The sequence below is a fragment of the Haplochromis burtoni genome, unplaced genomic scaffold (genome assembly GCF_018398535.1).
Source record: "Haplochromis burtoni strain Fernald_Lab_line unplaced genomic scaffold, NCSU_Asbu1 Contig_114, whole genome shotgun sequence".
Taxonomy (NCBI): domain Eukaryota; kingdom Metazoa; phylum Chordata; class Actinopteri; order Cichliformes; family Cichlidae; genus Haplochromis; species Haplochromis burtoni.
The window spans coordinates 1008803-1023655 of record NW_024582475.1 but is presented as its reverse complement, the minus strand read 5'-3'; the positions used below and the strand labels follow the sequence as shown (position 1 = coordinate 1023655).

Sequence of the window (14853 nt, the reverse complement as noted above, 5' to 3'; positions counted from 1 at the left end):
TAATAATGGTGGGTAAAAAGGTTGCTGTTAAAAAAATATTTTGTCATATATCTTTTTTTTTTTTTAACATATCTGCATTCCTTCTGCAGATATAGGCAATGTAAGGCCCAGAGACAGAGGGGCAGAGCTTTCTGCAGCTGCTTTTACCGTTTACATATATCGCCCTCTGGTGGCGATTCATGTAAACATCCACATAAAGCAACACTGAGGCAAAAAAATTAGCAATGTTCAAACAAAGCAACTTTATTTCCGTTTTGGTATAACAAACAAACCTTGACACAGACTCTTCATGTATGAAATACAAAAAAAAGACAAAAAAAATCTCTCCTTAAATGTTGCATTCAAATGCAAATCCAGAAAACATGAGATGAGCTTAGGAGGGCTCCAGCTGATATTCAAAGCGCAGCTTTCCAGCTATGGATAAAGAGGCTCTTTTGCATCTGATGACTCTTTTTATTGCCCTGGTCCACAGAGGCCAAGCAGTACCTTCTGGTAGTCTCCCTTGGTATGTTCCTGGAGAAGAAACAGAAACAGCAAGTCAGACATGCTGCATGACAGAACAAGCTTTACTGTAAATCACTCATAGACCAGAGGCAGGTTAGAAAATTCACTTGCCATAATAGTCTGTTGCAGAGATTGCCCAAAGCAGGACTTGTATTCAGAGCAGATTTTTCTCAGGTCCACCTCACAGCGTGACACAATAATTCTGGTCACCATCTTCTCTTTGGCTCCTTTACTCTGAGGAAAAGAGCACAAGTCAGCACTTAAGTTGCACACGCTCCAAACTTAACTGCAGCAGCTGATGCAACACTGTTGTAAGATAACTTTTGTCAACTTTGGATTCTCTGTGTTCCTGCAGCTAAATTACACTTTCACAAGCAGATGTATTTCTTACAAAAAAAAAAACAGTCTAGCCCTCAAAATAGCCACATCTCAAGAAAAAGGAAAAGAACAGTAGTGCGAGTACCTTCATGGCTTCATTGAGTCTTTTGGCAAAGTACAGCTGTTTGTTTTCAAAGCACTGAACTGGAACAAATAAAAAGAACAAATATTAACAGGAGTACATCTTACATTCTGCAGATATGTTTCTTATCACTTTGGAAGGAATTCTTAAACCAAAACTGGGGAATTGTCGTTCATTCATAATCTAAATGCACTGCTAAAGTGTACCTAGCACCAGGAAGGATGTTTGCAAGTCTCCTTTAACTTCCTTCACAATGCTCTCCTGCATGTCGTAGGGGCTGTAACTCTTGTACTTCTGAAATACTAAGACACAAAAGAAAAAAATCTTTGAGTGGTTTAATGGGTCCATTTCACAACTTCGCAACAGAGGATCACAAATCCACATGTATTAATAGTGCTCTTAGTAAAAAGGATGGGGCACCTTTTTGGAGGTGGGGTACACTTCTCTCAGACATAATGGAGATCCAGGTCGCCACATCAGTCCCTTTAATTTTTATTCCAGCATCATAGAGAGCCTAGGCATGAGGAAATATCCTTAAACAGTGCCAGAATTTAGCTTGTGGCACAGAAAAGAGCCGTTCATGGACAACGAAAAAATTTCATTCGTGTCTAATTATTCTATATTAATTATTCTATACGTGACGGGAATATAAGACCCAAACAAAAATCTGTTTAATTCAAAGGCAAACAACTTACTCTGGCATCTTCATCAATCTTTTCATAGTCTGTAATAGAGGACGGTTCAGCTCTCTTGGTCTGCAGCAAAATAAACAACATTCAGGTCATTTTCACAAGCAACTGCTGAAAAGTCATTTTTACAGGTTATATTTGGCACCAAATGCCTGCATGGATGTAATTATGAAAGTTTCTTTTAATTTGTCACCTATATGTATGTAAATCTTAAGGAACAATGCAGCTACGTCTCACCTGCACAAGAGCCAATAGTAACTTAGCGAAGTTTCCAGAAGTATCTCCAGCCACATCTTTGTCCAGTTCCTTTTTGAACACTATAAAAATTAGATTTTCACGTCGGGGATTTAGCCATCTCTTGAAACCAGAGTAGTCACATAACTTGATTTATGACCGATTAAGACATGATATGATATGTAATACAACAAGAACAATGCATAGTAAATGAAAAGCACGCAACCTCAACTGTAATCTAAACTTTACACAGGATTTCAAAGTGTACTTACATTCCTTGTAGACCTTCTTGATTTCTACCAGCTCATCATTACTACGTGAGCACAAAATCTCAATCAGTGTTTCTTCATCAGTTCCTAATCCCTGAAAAAAGGAGAATTTTAAACGATCACACCTGAAAGCCATCTGAAGACACAAGACTAATGGCTTTTTGTTTCCAGCAGAGGGCGGTGTTGCCCTTCCACAAAATCTCCCTGAGAGAGAGAAAAAACAAACAAACCACACTTTACCTTGATGGATGCCTTGATCTCTGAGGCATCAAACTGCGCCGTGCTCTTCATCAGTCCAAGGATTACAGTTTCCAGTGAGCCAGACAAAGCACCCTTCAGGGCTGAGATCATGTCCTATATAAATTATAACAGCATTACCTGATCATGCTTAATGTCTGGCATATTGCTGAAAAGACAAAGAATGGCGCTTTAAAGCCATGAAGGAGTTTAGGCCTGCTGTACCTTCTTTGCCCTCCTTTCATACGCAAAAGCAATCTCTCTCCTTTGGGCGTATGTCCGCTTTGTTAGGACATCAATGATGGTCTGCTCATCCACACCTGATTATACATGATTTGAACACATTAATTACACAAATGAATGAATTTTTTTAACAATACTAAGAAATCTGAGTAGGTTATGATGACAAAAGAAAGACACAATCAGTAAATCCCTACAACAACCTTTTAAAAGAAGAAGAGGGGATGGATATATACAAATATCGTGTCTGAGTAAAGGTTTAAACGCAACATGGGCATAAGGTGTAATTTCCTCCTATTCTTATTTGCAGAAAAACATTTTTCCACTCTGAACACATTCTTCACCACAGCACGATGGTGGGCTGTTAGGAGTGCCAGTAGCTCAGTCAGCGGCCAGAACACAGCTCTGCCAGCACTGGGGCGTGGACATGGAGATGTTCCCAATGTGGTCCAAACATTTTAAGCCACGAGGCTGACTCACAAATACCAGTCACTCATCTGTTGCAAGAATTTGCAGAACCAAGCACCATTTCTTTTTCCTTTTTTTTTTTCTTTTTTTGGAGAGAGATCTTGCCTTTGGTTTTGATGGCGGTCTCTATCCTGGCAGCATCTTTATCAGGGTCAAAGTCAGGAGCAGGTACCACAGTGGGGAACAAAGGATCCTGACCCTGAGAAGTCAAAGCAAGAAGTAAAATAACTGTTTTGTTGTTAACCTCTTAACCTCCATTAGGAAACTGGTGGCACACAAAAGGTCAGGTTGAGTGCACGAGTTCAGCTAATGTCAGTTTCCCAGAGAACGTTTTTTAGCTCACCCTTAAAGCTAAATGTGGCAGGCTGCCAGTGGAGAAGTTAAACATTACATATACATGTAACAAATAAATGATAAAATAAGAGTTGCCATGATAAAGAAGAAAAAAAAGAAAGCAGAACTTTACCCCAATGTTGAGAGACAGCTGTCCCAGAAACTCTGATACCATAGCCATTTTCACTGTTGTGGGGGAAAAAGAAAAAAAAAAATCTCATAATCAAATCTCGCTATAATCCTATCACTGACTTGCACAAGACCATGTTTATTTTGACTGGAGATGTAATCGTTTGAGAAGGTAAAGCAAGGTCTTTCTAACAAAGGCAGAGAAGTTAAATCAAGTTGTTGCTTTTTACAAAGCCGAGTCACTGCAGGGGAATTTATTCCTTTTACGAATGGTTATTTCTTTTTGACTGCTCTGCCACATTCAGAGGAGTTTCTAGTAAAAGATTTCAGACGCATTAGAAACACCGAAGTGACACGCCCTGGAAAATGTGCTGCTGCACTTCGATGTTGTAAGGCAACTGAGTTCTTTCACACGTGGACAAGGGGAAAAAACTGCTTTAAGAACCTGAAGAATTAAAACTTAACTGAAACTTAAAACAGAAGTGAGACTCTTTTATACAAACTGTGAAAATGCAAGTCATATGTCATGATTCGTGAATGCAAAATGCCTCCTTAAAACTCCTTGAAGCTTTATGCAGTGTAAACTGAACCGTACTTCCTTTTATTCTACTAACAAACAGTTGACAAAATTCCAGCACACTTACCTGAGCTGTAAAAGCTGAGATGATGCACAGATTTGTCCTGGTGATGTTTAAATGGATTGGGTGTGGAGGCTCAACTTTTCAGAGATATGAAAAGGCTTCCCACTTCACTTCCCCTGACGGATTCCCTCCCCCTTTCTGTGGACTCATGACTCCACCCTAATCTGCTACGAGTCAGCAGCTCAGAGTTTTAGAGCTAAGTTTTCCCACACACTATTCAAAGTGACTGAAGCCTTGTGCCGTTAGGAGAAATCCTAGGTGTGTCTGATCCCAACTTCCCACAGTCAAAAACATCCGAACGTTATAAATCACTTTCAGTTTATTAACTCTTTTTCACACAAAAAGTAAACAAAATACATACAAACATACCTTTGAACAAAATTACAGGTTATATAGAATAAAAGTGCATCAGGATCCACATTTATAATTTAAGGACTTTGCTTTTATTTCTTTAGACATGCATGTGCAGCTCCTCCTCCAGCTCTCCTAATGCAAATCATGAAGTTATATGACAATACATTAACAAAGGGATCTTAAAACGACTTTTGAATGAGCTTTTTCACATACGTGTTACGCTTGGCTGTACGTTTCTTCTGCTTGCACGTCTTCTTGTTGCTTCCATTGGTTTTCTGGTAGGATGGACAATAAGAGAATATGTTTATTTGTCATTTTCAGAAGGACTGAGTGCTCAAAGTTGCTTGGCTGAAAACTTGTTTTACCAAAAGCTGTTAAGTGAATAAAGAAAGCCGTTCAGCTATTTGCTATGTTAAATTTCAGACAGACCTCCAATGAATGTCTCAGAATCTAAACCAGAAAAGCCAATAACTCTTCTCAGTATTTGTCCCTGCTGTTAGTTTTAGGCTTTGCCATTAACAAATATGAGGCAGCTTCTGGTTCAACTTGTTAAAAGAGTTATTTTTGCTTTTACAAATTCTCTGGAGTGGGGGTGGGGACTTCCTAGATATTAATATAAACATAGCAACCTTTCCTCTTGTTGCTCTTTATTAACCTGGGCCACATGTCTGTTGTTGTGGAGATTTTTTCCCTATAATGTTTTGAATTAACAGGGTAACTGTAGCGAAAACATGAATACAAACCTTCACAATGGGTGCTGGTGGAAAGGTGCAGGGGACCCTTCCATGTTGCTGGTGGAAGGGCAGCACTACAGCTGGATCAACAGGTATCCAAGGCACAAAGCCAAAGGCCGGGGGTTGTGGAACAGAGCTGTGGGCCTGATGCAGGTCGTATCCCCCCCGATTCCCTTTTCCATGTGCTGCTTTGAGGATGGTCATAAACGGTTCCCCCGATTTATGTGCAATCAGGTATCGTCCTTCCTCTAACCTACAAAAGCAAACAAAGTCCTTGAGACGGTGTCACTCACAGAAACATGTTGTAGCACTGCAATGATTTCTCCATTCTTGGAAGAAATGATGAAGAATGAAGCGCTGACAAAGAAGTTGACAAATGTACCGAGTGTCATTGAGTAATTCTCTGATTGAGTAATTCTCCAGCGCAAACATGAAGGCAGACTTGCGTCACAGTTTTAGCCCGAGGCAGCCAGAGCGAACAGTGTGAACACTTCATCGGCTTAAACAAAGCTTTACAAATCAATAGCCAACTTTCTGATAACCTGAAGGTGATGAGCAAGTTTGAAAAAAAAAACAAAACTCCTTGGGGTATAGACTTTACATTCAATTCATCAACATTTAAACAAACACTATAGAGTTTATAAAACAGGTTGCCCTCAACAGGAGCCTCGTAATCTTGCTCATCTTCTGTTGTAGCCTGCAGGTCTTGTGAAAGAAGCTCTGAGGGGGTCAATAAAGGAGCAGGAAGTCAATGATGCACTGTTATGTTAACCAAGTCATACAGAAATTAAACCAACATATTGAAAATCAATCGACATCAACTTTTGTGTTCATTAGTGTCAGTACTCAGGGAGGGATCCCTCACTCATGTCTGTCCCGTCTGTAACATCTGAAAATAAAATATAATAAATAATAAAAACAAAGGTCGATCAAATGGACCAATACGGCAATGCCACGATGATCCATTTGGCAAAGTAAATCCATTGGGTATCCTTGTTGGTCTTCAGACAACAATTCTGATGGCTAAAGAACCAAATGGGACAGGCAAAAAAAAAAAAAAAAAAGTACTCAGGGAGGGAGGGGGGGTCTTATTGCTCTAAAGCATGGTGGAGGTTCAGTCATGGTTTAAGGCTACATTTAAGCCAATAGTGTTAAAGATTAACAAAAGATAGAAAAGAGCTGTCAGATATTATATCCATACCATCTGGAAAGAGTCTGATTGGCAACGGGCTTCCTTTTCCAGCATGAAAATGACCATTAACACATCGTCATTGCAGTAAAAGCTTAACTGGAGAGGAAAAACACACCATGGAACACTATCAGTCATGGATTGGCCTCCCCAGAAGCCGGGCCTCAACATTACTGAAGATGTGGGATCATGTTAACAGAGAATAAAACAAAAGACAGCCGACATTCAAAGAAGAGCTTTGAATGTCCTTCAAGAGGCCTGGAGGACGATTCCTGGAGACTGCTTAAAGAAATGAAAAGAAAGTTTGCCTTAGTGTTCATCCAGGTTGTATTGAATTATAAAGGCGGTCACACCAAATATTGACTTTCAAGTGTGATAGAATTGTATAAACTCTGTTTTTGCTTTATATAATGTATCTGCATGTATGTTTGTACATTTTAATAAATCTGTGCACACACTTACAATTATCAAATAAAATTTGGGTGGAGGATCTCAATGACAACAATATACAAACAAAAATAGTAATAATATAATTTGTGTCAGCAACAACTTACCTAGTAAGTTTTTTCAGTAGGTGGTGGAGTATATTTAATGACTTGGAAAGCCTGGAAAAGAGACATCAGCAAGTTTCAGTCTATCTGCTTTACTTGGCATCTAACAGATTCAGAGGTGATGAAAAGGCCTGGATTATCAACACTGACTGAAACTCAAGAAGACAAACTCGAAATCTTAAGTAACACAATCATTCTGAGATGATTAGCTTAATCCTTTTTATCGACACACATTTGTTGAAACAACACTCACTTGAACCCACAGGAGACGTTCTGCTTCCAGTCATCAGGCAGCTTTCGCAGCAGAGCTACTTTTGATGTGTGTGCATTGATGTGCGCTACAGAGTCATGGAGACAGGGTGAAAGAAACTGAGAGAACAACAAGAGCTAGCGTGCACATCAAGAGCTTCACTTCATCATCCGTGCTATGTCTGGTGCTCACAAAGTAATTAGTCTGTGGTGATTTGCCAGCATTGTTAACCAGCTTGAGTGGGTGTTAAGAAATGCTCGTTGGCCCCCTCTCATCTTGATCCTTCCCTGCCTCCCACTCCAGCTGGAAAGGCCTGCATATTTCAGCAGTGTCTTCCTTCATTTGCAGAGCGTTTTAGAGCTGACAACAGCAGCCATAAATACACAATAGCAGAATGCCCCATGACAAACCACATGATAAACCACAAAGAACCAAGTAAATAAGGAAGTCTATTAGCACCATATAATTTCAATAGCTGGGGGATATTATTTATTTCATATAGCTCAATGTTCTTACCACTAGTGGCAAAACCAGACATTATTTTGCCACACAGGCTTGTTAGCCATTCTCTTGAATGGCTACATTTACAGCAGTGAAGCTGAACATATGAAACTTGTGCCAATGTGTGTACCTTTTGTGAACTATAAAGGTGTTTAATTAATCCAATAGGCAAAAGGAACACAGAACATGCATGTCAAGATTACATGAGTCAGTGAACCTAGCACAGACAAAAGGTGGAGTCTTTCCCCGAATCTTGAGTCACAGATAAGCAGTACGGAGACACTGACAATGCAACTCAAGCCCAAAACAACACTTAGCTTAGCTTTGCACACTGCATTCACTGTAATAACACATGATCACATGTGGCTGTAGCTATGGCAACTAAGTAAACCTAACCATTACAGTCAGAGGAGGACGATGAGTCATCTGAAGACTATTTCTCTGGTTTGTGGAAGGATCTGCCCCACTGATTGTATTGTGGCCTGTTTTAAGCTGTCTAAATGATACATTGGCTATTTCCTTGGCAACGAGGTTAAAAAAAGGAAAGCCAAAGGGTGCCTCCTTTAGCTCAATTTAGAACCATGTGTGGAACATAACCATCATCATTTTAATAGTATCTCAAAGCAAAAAGTTTGAAAGTAACAAGGATAAAAACGTTACCTATGTAAGATACTGTGCTGGAGTGAAGCAACGTCTCTGTCCACAAGTTGCATACCTCGCTCCTGGTTAGGCACTCAACACCATAACACAACTGGTACTCCAGCTTAGGCAAGACATGCACTGGTGTATGCTATTGGGACAGATCAAATGTCAATATTAAAAACAAATCTCATTCTGAGGATTGTGCATATACAGAATGAATGTTTATACCTGGTTTTTCCTGCTGCCTACTTTTCTCGTGTGGGTCAGAGAGACAGAGCTGCGCACCATGAGTAACAAGTCTTGCAGACTGTAGAGTTTATAAAACAGGTTGCCCTCAACAGGAACCTCGTAATCTTGCTCATCTTCTGTTGTAGCCTGCAGGTCTTGTGAAAGAAGCTCTGAGGGGGTCAATAAAGGAGCGGAGAGTCAATGAAGCATTGCATGGTAATCACGTCACACAGAAATTAAACCACCATATTGAAAATCAATCAACACTAACTTTTATGTTCTTTAGTGTCAGGACTGAGGGATGAAGACTTGGGGGGAACCACACAGGTTTCGCCATCCTTGCTCTGGTTTCTCTCCAAAAATGAAGACACACACGGTTTAACCAGCGATGTTGGATGAGAGTGAACTGATGGCCCTGCACATCGGGTGGGCAACTTAGCAGAGCATTTGGCCATCTCGTTGGCAGACTTGAACATGGCTGTCTGCATGCGCAGGATCTCACCTAGCTGGTCCCCAGAATCCTTTGCTCTTTTGGTTTGCCGTCTGGCCCTTGTAACTCTTTGAGGGGAAGACATCTCTGAACTTTCAGGGGTGGACTCAGAAGCAGGAACAACTGGAGGGTCTGCAGAGCACGTTACAGTTTGAGGTTTACTTTGTTTTGGGACAGTGTTCACTGGAGACATCGAGTCATCAATGACCAGTTTCTCATCATCCGAGTCTCCAGTAAAAGCTTGGTCTTCATCACTTTGCAGGGCAGGGTCTTGTCTTGCTTGTTCAGTCCCTGGTTGAATGTGCTCACTCAAAACCTGCTGAGCTGGCTCTGACACAGAGTCGTTAGTTTTTATTGAGGAGCTGCTCATCTCTTCACTGAACGTTTTAATCTTTTTTGAAAGTGGGGACCCTCTATCTTTTTTACTTTTAATATATCCATCCTGTTCATCTGGGATCTTCTTACACTTTGACGTCTCTGCAAATGTCTCCAGGTCGGTGAGATCCACCTCAAAATCCAGACCACTGTTTTCCAGAGAAACTACGCTCCTCTGGGAAATTTCCTAATTCAGAAACAGAAGAAGAAGAATTGCTCTAATGAAATAAGACCAGATAACACCACCACTACCACAGTTAATTTACACATAAACATACCTGTGAGGGGTTCTGCTTATTTACAGGAAGCTCTGTCATCAAATGGAACACATTTTTACTTCCATTCTTCTTGATGGGCCGCTTCAAACTCTCTTCGTGATAGATATGACTCCTTTCTCTCATTGTCATTTCAGTCTTCAGGAGCGGCGAGTCTATATACACAGTCTTCTTCTGATTACCGACTGTGAATAAGAATAAAAAGGGCCACGTGAAACAGTACCACCGTCAGGCCATATAACATCAATACACACAATAGCTACCTAATGCCTAGTTTATGGTCACCACATTGGCTGTGCTGTGCACCAACTGCGATGTCCTCACAGTCTTGTTGCAGGAAGCAAAGACATTTTTGCCAGTTTTTGCCAGGAAGTGTCATCTTTTCAAGCTGTTACAGCAATGTTGTTACAGATTCTTCGAATTTGTGAGCTCCTGTACTGACATTTCAGTGAAATGGAAGTAATGACTGGCACGCGCACAAGGCTACAAAACTACAAAAGGTGCACAGCAAGCTAAAATGACGCTAAAGTAATGCGTGCCAGCAGTTGTGACGTCACTTTTGCAGCACACCACACTTCATGAAGGTGACAACAGTGAGCATCAATGAGGTATTAGATACTCTATGTGTCTCATAAACATATAATTTATTTCTCACTTTTAAAAAATGTGAACATGTCTTCTGCTCTTTTCTTTTTTGGTAATCCTATGAAGCTCAATTCTGCAGCATGTTTTTGTTAGGTCATAATATGCCCTATATTCTTCAAAACAGAATTTAATTTAAAACCTGTTAAGTAAGTTTAAAAAGGGTAATCTATATTTTTTTCTCGCTTCACCATGATAGCACATTTTTAATGGCTGGAAGTAAAACTTAAACTGGCTCTAATTAACTTCCAGTACGACAGCATGTGATGTGTGCTGTACCTTTTCCTTGGTTTAATTTGACCCAAACAGGCAGTTCCCATTGCTCCACAAATTCAGGGCCATGGTTGTCCAGCAGCCTGACCAAGGCATCTCGAGTCAAACAAACATGAGGCTCATAACAAGCACAGAGCTTCTCAGCATTCCCATCACCACTGACAGTCTGGAGAGGGAGGGGAAAAAACAAAACACACACACACACACACACACACAAAAAAATAAATAAATCACACTACCAGAACCCGAGAAAATCTTCTGTATCAGTCAAACAAACACAGGTGGATACGCAACTTTCTACAGTTAAACGGGGTTTGACATTAACATGTGTGACCTGGCATCTTTCAGAAAAATGCAATAAGGTCTAATTTTGCTGAGCAAGACATGAACACCCTCTGGTGTCTTTGGTGAAAACTGCAAGAGGCGAAAGAGAATTTCAATAGACCCGAGGTCATGAATCTCATTCTAGCAGTAAAACGTATCTGTGGCTTACTTTGATGGAGCAATTACAAAAAGTGAGACAATTGCTTACAGCATGCATGTCCTTAGCCTTTTTAGCTGGAGGATTCTCTGATGAAACACTCTGATAATCCCATGCAAGTTGTGCATCAGCAGGCACTATCTTGTGGTCTGTAATATTCACACTGCCCTGGAGAAATAAAGGGAAGAAATATGGTAATAGAGAAACTTAATCAACAGCAAAAAAACTGATTCTGCAATTCCACACTTGAAGCTGAGAAGGTATCAAAGTGATGATAAAATTTTTTTAAACAAGGAAAAAAAAAGACATTTTAATTTCTGAACAACTAAATTATATAAGGCTGTAGTCTGATACTGCTGAGACTGAAAAGCGGCTGCAGATGTACATTACCATATTCAGCAGCTGTTTTTCAAAGGTCAGCGCCAGCCCTGGATCGAATGTCCCTCCTGTTAAACTGGTCAGCTCGTGGATCTGGTAGAACTGGGGAAGCATCCTAATGCATTCCAAACAGCTCCTTAAAAATTCCTTAAAAACAACAAAGAAAAAACAATTAGGGTTTGTGTTTCATTGCTTATGAACTAAACCACATAAAGCTAACGAGAGGTGCAACTGATGGAGTATCAGTACCTCTGAATATTGCATAGCTCCTTGTGATATGAAATTGTAGTCATCAGCACACATTCTAGCCACATCTTGGAGGTAGCTATTGAAGTGCATCACTTCATTGTTCACTCGTGCCTTTAAGACCTGGAAAAAACAAGCAAACAAAAAATCAGGGTCTTTTTTCACCAAGTAATGGAATTACAACTACCAGGACTAAGCTCCCATTAAGAGTATTAAGATGCAAATGCTGATACCTCTGGAGGACCCTTGGTTTTCTTATTCATTAAAAAACCAAGAAATGTCTCCTGTTGTTTGCTAGAAATGTTGGACAGGCAGGGATAAGGGAGCCTGGGCTCGGGAAAGGGAGCATCTTTCTTAATCTGCTTCTGCTCTGCTCCTGATTTTTTGGTATCCTCAAAGTCTCCTGTTCTTTCAACGGCTTTGTCTGCACTTAGATCCTCACTATCACAGCTGTCCCAGCAGGATGCTTGGCTGCTGATGCAACTGTTGTCTTTAAACTCTGCAGCTTCATTTGTGGAAGGAGAGCGGGAGACTTTTGCAGCCCCATCATCACACTCCTGTTTGGCTTTGGCATTCTCTACAGGACTTGAAGAAGGAGAATGAAAACACGAGTAGAATAAACAGATAGTGTAAATGCACTTGAAATTATAGTTTACTTTAACTGTTAATTTAATGGCATACCCTCGGAGAAAGGCCCACAGTTCTCTGATATTAGGTGCAAGGGAATATTTGTCATAAACATCTCTGGAAAAGAAAGGTCCTTCAGGAACTGGGTGGTCTTCCCTTCAATTTAAAATGAGAAAATAAAAGATATTAGAGACCCTATGTTGTTATTAAACCATTCCAAAGTGCCAAACGTTTCTAGAATTAAACTGGTGTTTTTATATTGCTGTTGTATATTATACAATTACTCTTTTACTCTGCAATTTTAAAAAATATTGATTACTACGGTAGATAAACTTGTTTATGTAAGACAAAAAGAAATAAAAAAGTCACCTGACAGATAATTAACAAAAGTATAAATATTCAATATTCACTTAAAAAAAAAGTATTTTATAAATAAAATTTACTGACTATGGGGGGAAAAAACACCTTCTGAAGTTATTTTCTTAAAAGTTTGACTTAGTGTCGCAATTTCAAGGTATCCGACTCAAAGTTTCGAAAAAAATACCCCAACTTCATATTTAACTTATGGATGTTTTTTTTTTTAATCCCAGTGATAATAATAGCAATATCACAATATATCCAAAAAATGTAATATATACACAATTTGATTTCATTTTTCAGTTACTTTAATAAACGAAATATTAAAATATATTTTAATGCACTATTTTTTTGCACAAATATAATCCTAATTCTGGTATAAGTCTTATTATTATCAAATCAACGTTTCCGCCAAACAGAGAGTAAACAAAGTGAAACACGTGTTTCTCTGAGAGAAATGTTGCGCAGCTGTTCTCAGGTGCAACTTCCTGTTTTCCCTTTCAAAATATAAAAGTTGTTTTGTTGTTGTTATAATGAATTCTTGAACAGAACTGATTATAAATGTAAAATTTTTTTAAAAATATTAAAGTTGTAACGTCAGGTACAAACAATACAAAATCTAGTGTTTAGCTAACGGTATTATCATACTGGAAAAATGAGCGAGAAAAACGAAATAATATAGAAACAACATTATTTTTTAACTGGTAAAACAACATTTATTTAGATTTATTTAAAAAAAAAAATGGTGGAAGTGTCTAACAGTTCTCTAACTTCCCGTCTTATTTAAGCAGCTTGACAGACAGCTAGCCAAGGATAAATAACATGGTGCAGCCTCGTTTTGTAAGCACATGTTTCGGCTCCTGTTCGGAGTTAAACAGTAAAGGTTTTACTCCTAAGGTAGCCACTAAATGGGATTTGATTCCATATAAATAACGTTAAGTCAACGCCGCACAAAGCGTAAGTGAGCTCTCTCAACTCCTGTTAGCCAGCATGTGCTAATCCTTACTTGATGTAGCGAGCGTACTTAGCTCAAGCTGACAAATAATATACACAAGGATTCAAAGGACAGAAACCAGTGGCAGTGAGAATGCTACGTACCATGTGAGCTCCATGGTGGTCTGTGACAGCGGTCCACAGGAAAAACTGCACTACTGTCTGTTAACTTCAGTGTTATCTGGCTAACACACGTTTGTTGAGCGACAGTATTCGTCTTGGTAAAATTCTGCTGACATTAACCGCTCTGTGTGCATTGCTGCCCCCTAACGGATGGTAACTATTAATCAATCGATTTTATTATTTTTTTTGTGTGTGTGTGTATTTGGTTACAAATAAGATGACATTTCTTTGCAGCTTTGCTTTAGTGCTCGGTAACAGTTTCCCTGCCCATCTATGAAAGAGAAAAATACACTTGAATGTGTGTTCACGCCAACAGCCTAAAACATCTCCATGGTGTCTGTTTACAATAACTCTCCTTACTTTGAATTAAGGAAGACCTTTTTTCAGCAAAGTGAGGGGAAAAGAGCATGCTGTATTCTAATTTTGCTACAAGCAGGTAATTCCCTTCATGTAATAATAATGTCCAAAGAACCTTTGCTGTCCAGTTCTGAGCCCCGTCTCTGTGTGGTTTCTGAGACTGCTGTTAGTTGCTATCTTGGGGTCTGTAAAATCTTATTATATCTGGAGATACGAGTCCCAGCTCTAGTACAGATAATTATAGGGAGACCTATCTGGATCTCTTGCTCATATCCACAGCGGTCTCAGGCATTAACCTGAATGCAGCTTACATGCTCCACTACTCTGCTGAGGTGTATGAAAACTAAGATCAAAAACACCAAAAGTAATAGCACTATTTAATATTTGACAAACTTAAACCCTTCTATTGATCTTTTCTAAAATCAAGAGACTTGCTTTTTCCATTGAAGTCTGGCGTCCATATAGATATTTTGTTGCCCGAGGAACCACCTTTAGCAGCAATAACTTGAAGAAATCATTTTCTGTATGACTATCAGTCTCGTATCATTGTTGAAGGATTTCTGCTCACTCTTCTTTACAAAAT

The 14853-nt window shown here is 39.4% G+C and overlaps 2 protein-coding genes across 2 annotated transcripts; both read right to left on the bottom strand.

Moving 5' to 3' along the window:
* Positions 1-227: 227 nt before the first annotated feature.
* On the bottom strand, positions 228-4322 carry anxa2a (annexin A2a). The gene is made up of 13 exons (XM_005928732.3): positions 4208-4322; positions 3568-3620; positions 3207-3300; positions 2619-2713; positions 2397-2510; positions 2160-2250; positions 1891-1970; positions 1660-1719; positions 1385-1478; positions 1171-1266; positions 968-1026; positions 616-738; positions 228-513 (listed from the first exon to the last, which is right to left on the bottom strand). Exons 2-13 carry the CDS (start codon positions 3613-3615, stop codon positions 454-456), a joined length of 1014 nt encoding a protein of 337 aa, XP_005928794.1. The 5' UTR covers positions 3616-3620; positions 4208-4322; the 3' UTR covers positions 228-453.
* A 150-nt stretch (positions 4323-4472) lies between these two features.
* ice2 (interactor of little elongator complex ELL subunit 2) lies at positions 4473-14054 on the bottom strand. The gene is made up of 16 exons (XM_005928733.3): positions 13896-14054; positions 12495-12596; positions 12047-12398; positions 11817-11936; positions 11580-11714; positions 11241-11357; positions 10715-10874; positions 9797-9978; positions 8925-9705; positions 8654-8823; positions 8444-8573; positions 7286-7370; positions 7036-7086; positions 5302-5545; positions 4772-4833; positions 4473-4690 (listed from the first exon to the last, which is right to left on the bottom strand). Exons 1-16 carry the CDS (start codon positions 13907-13909, stop codon positions 4648-4650), a joined length of 2748 nt encoding a protein of 915 aa, XP_005928795.1. The 5' UTR covers positions 13910-14054; the 3' UTR covers positions 4473-4647.
* Between the last annotated feature and the right edge of the window lie 799 nt (positions 14055-14853).

Bases quoted from the DNA above. Each gene is read 5' to 3' on its own strand.
- anxa2a (XM_005928732.3), bottom strand. From the start codon at position 3,615: ATGGCTATGGTATCAGAGTTTCTGGGACAGCTGTCTCTCAACATTGGG. The intron at 3,301-3,567 runs GTAAAGTTCTGC...TTGACTTCTCAG, and splicing joins AGCTGTCTCTCAACATTGGG to GGTCAGGATCCTTTGTTCCC. The intron at 1,479-1,659 runs GTAAGTTGTTTG...CCTCATGCCTAG, and splicing joins AGATTGATGAAGATGCCAGA to GCTCTCTATGATGCTGGAAT.
- ice2 (XM_005928733.3), bottom strand. The intron at 11,358-11,579 runs GTAATGTACATC...TTATTTCTCCAG, and splicing joins AAAAACAGCTGCTGAATATG to GGCAGTGTGAATATTACAGA. The intron at 9,706-9,796 runs GTATGTTTATGT...TTTCTGAATTAG, and splicing joins ATAAGCAGAACCCCTCACAG to GAAATTTCCCAGAGGAGCGT.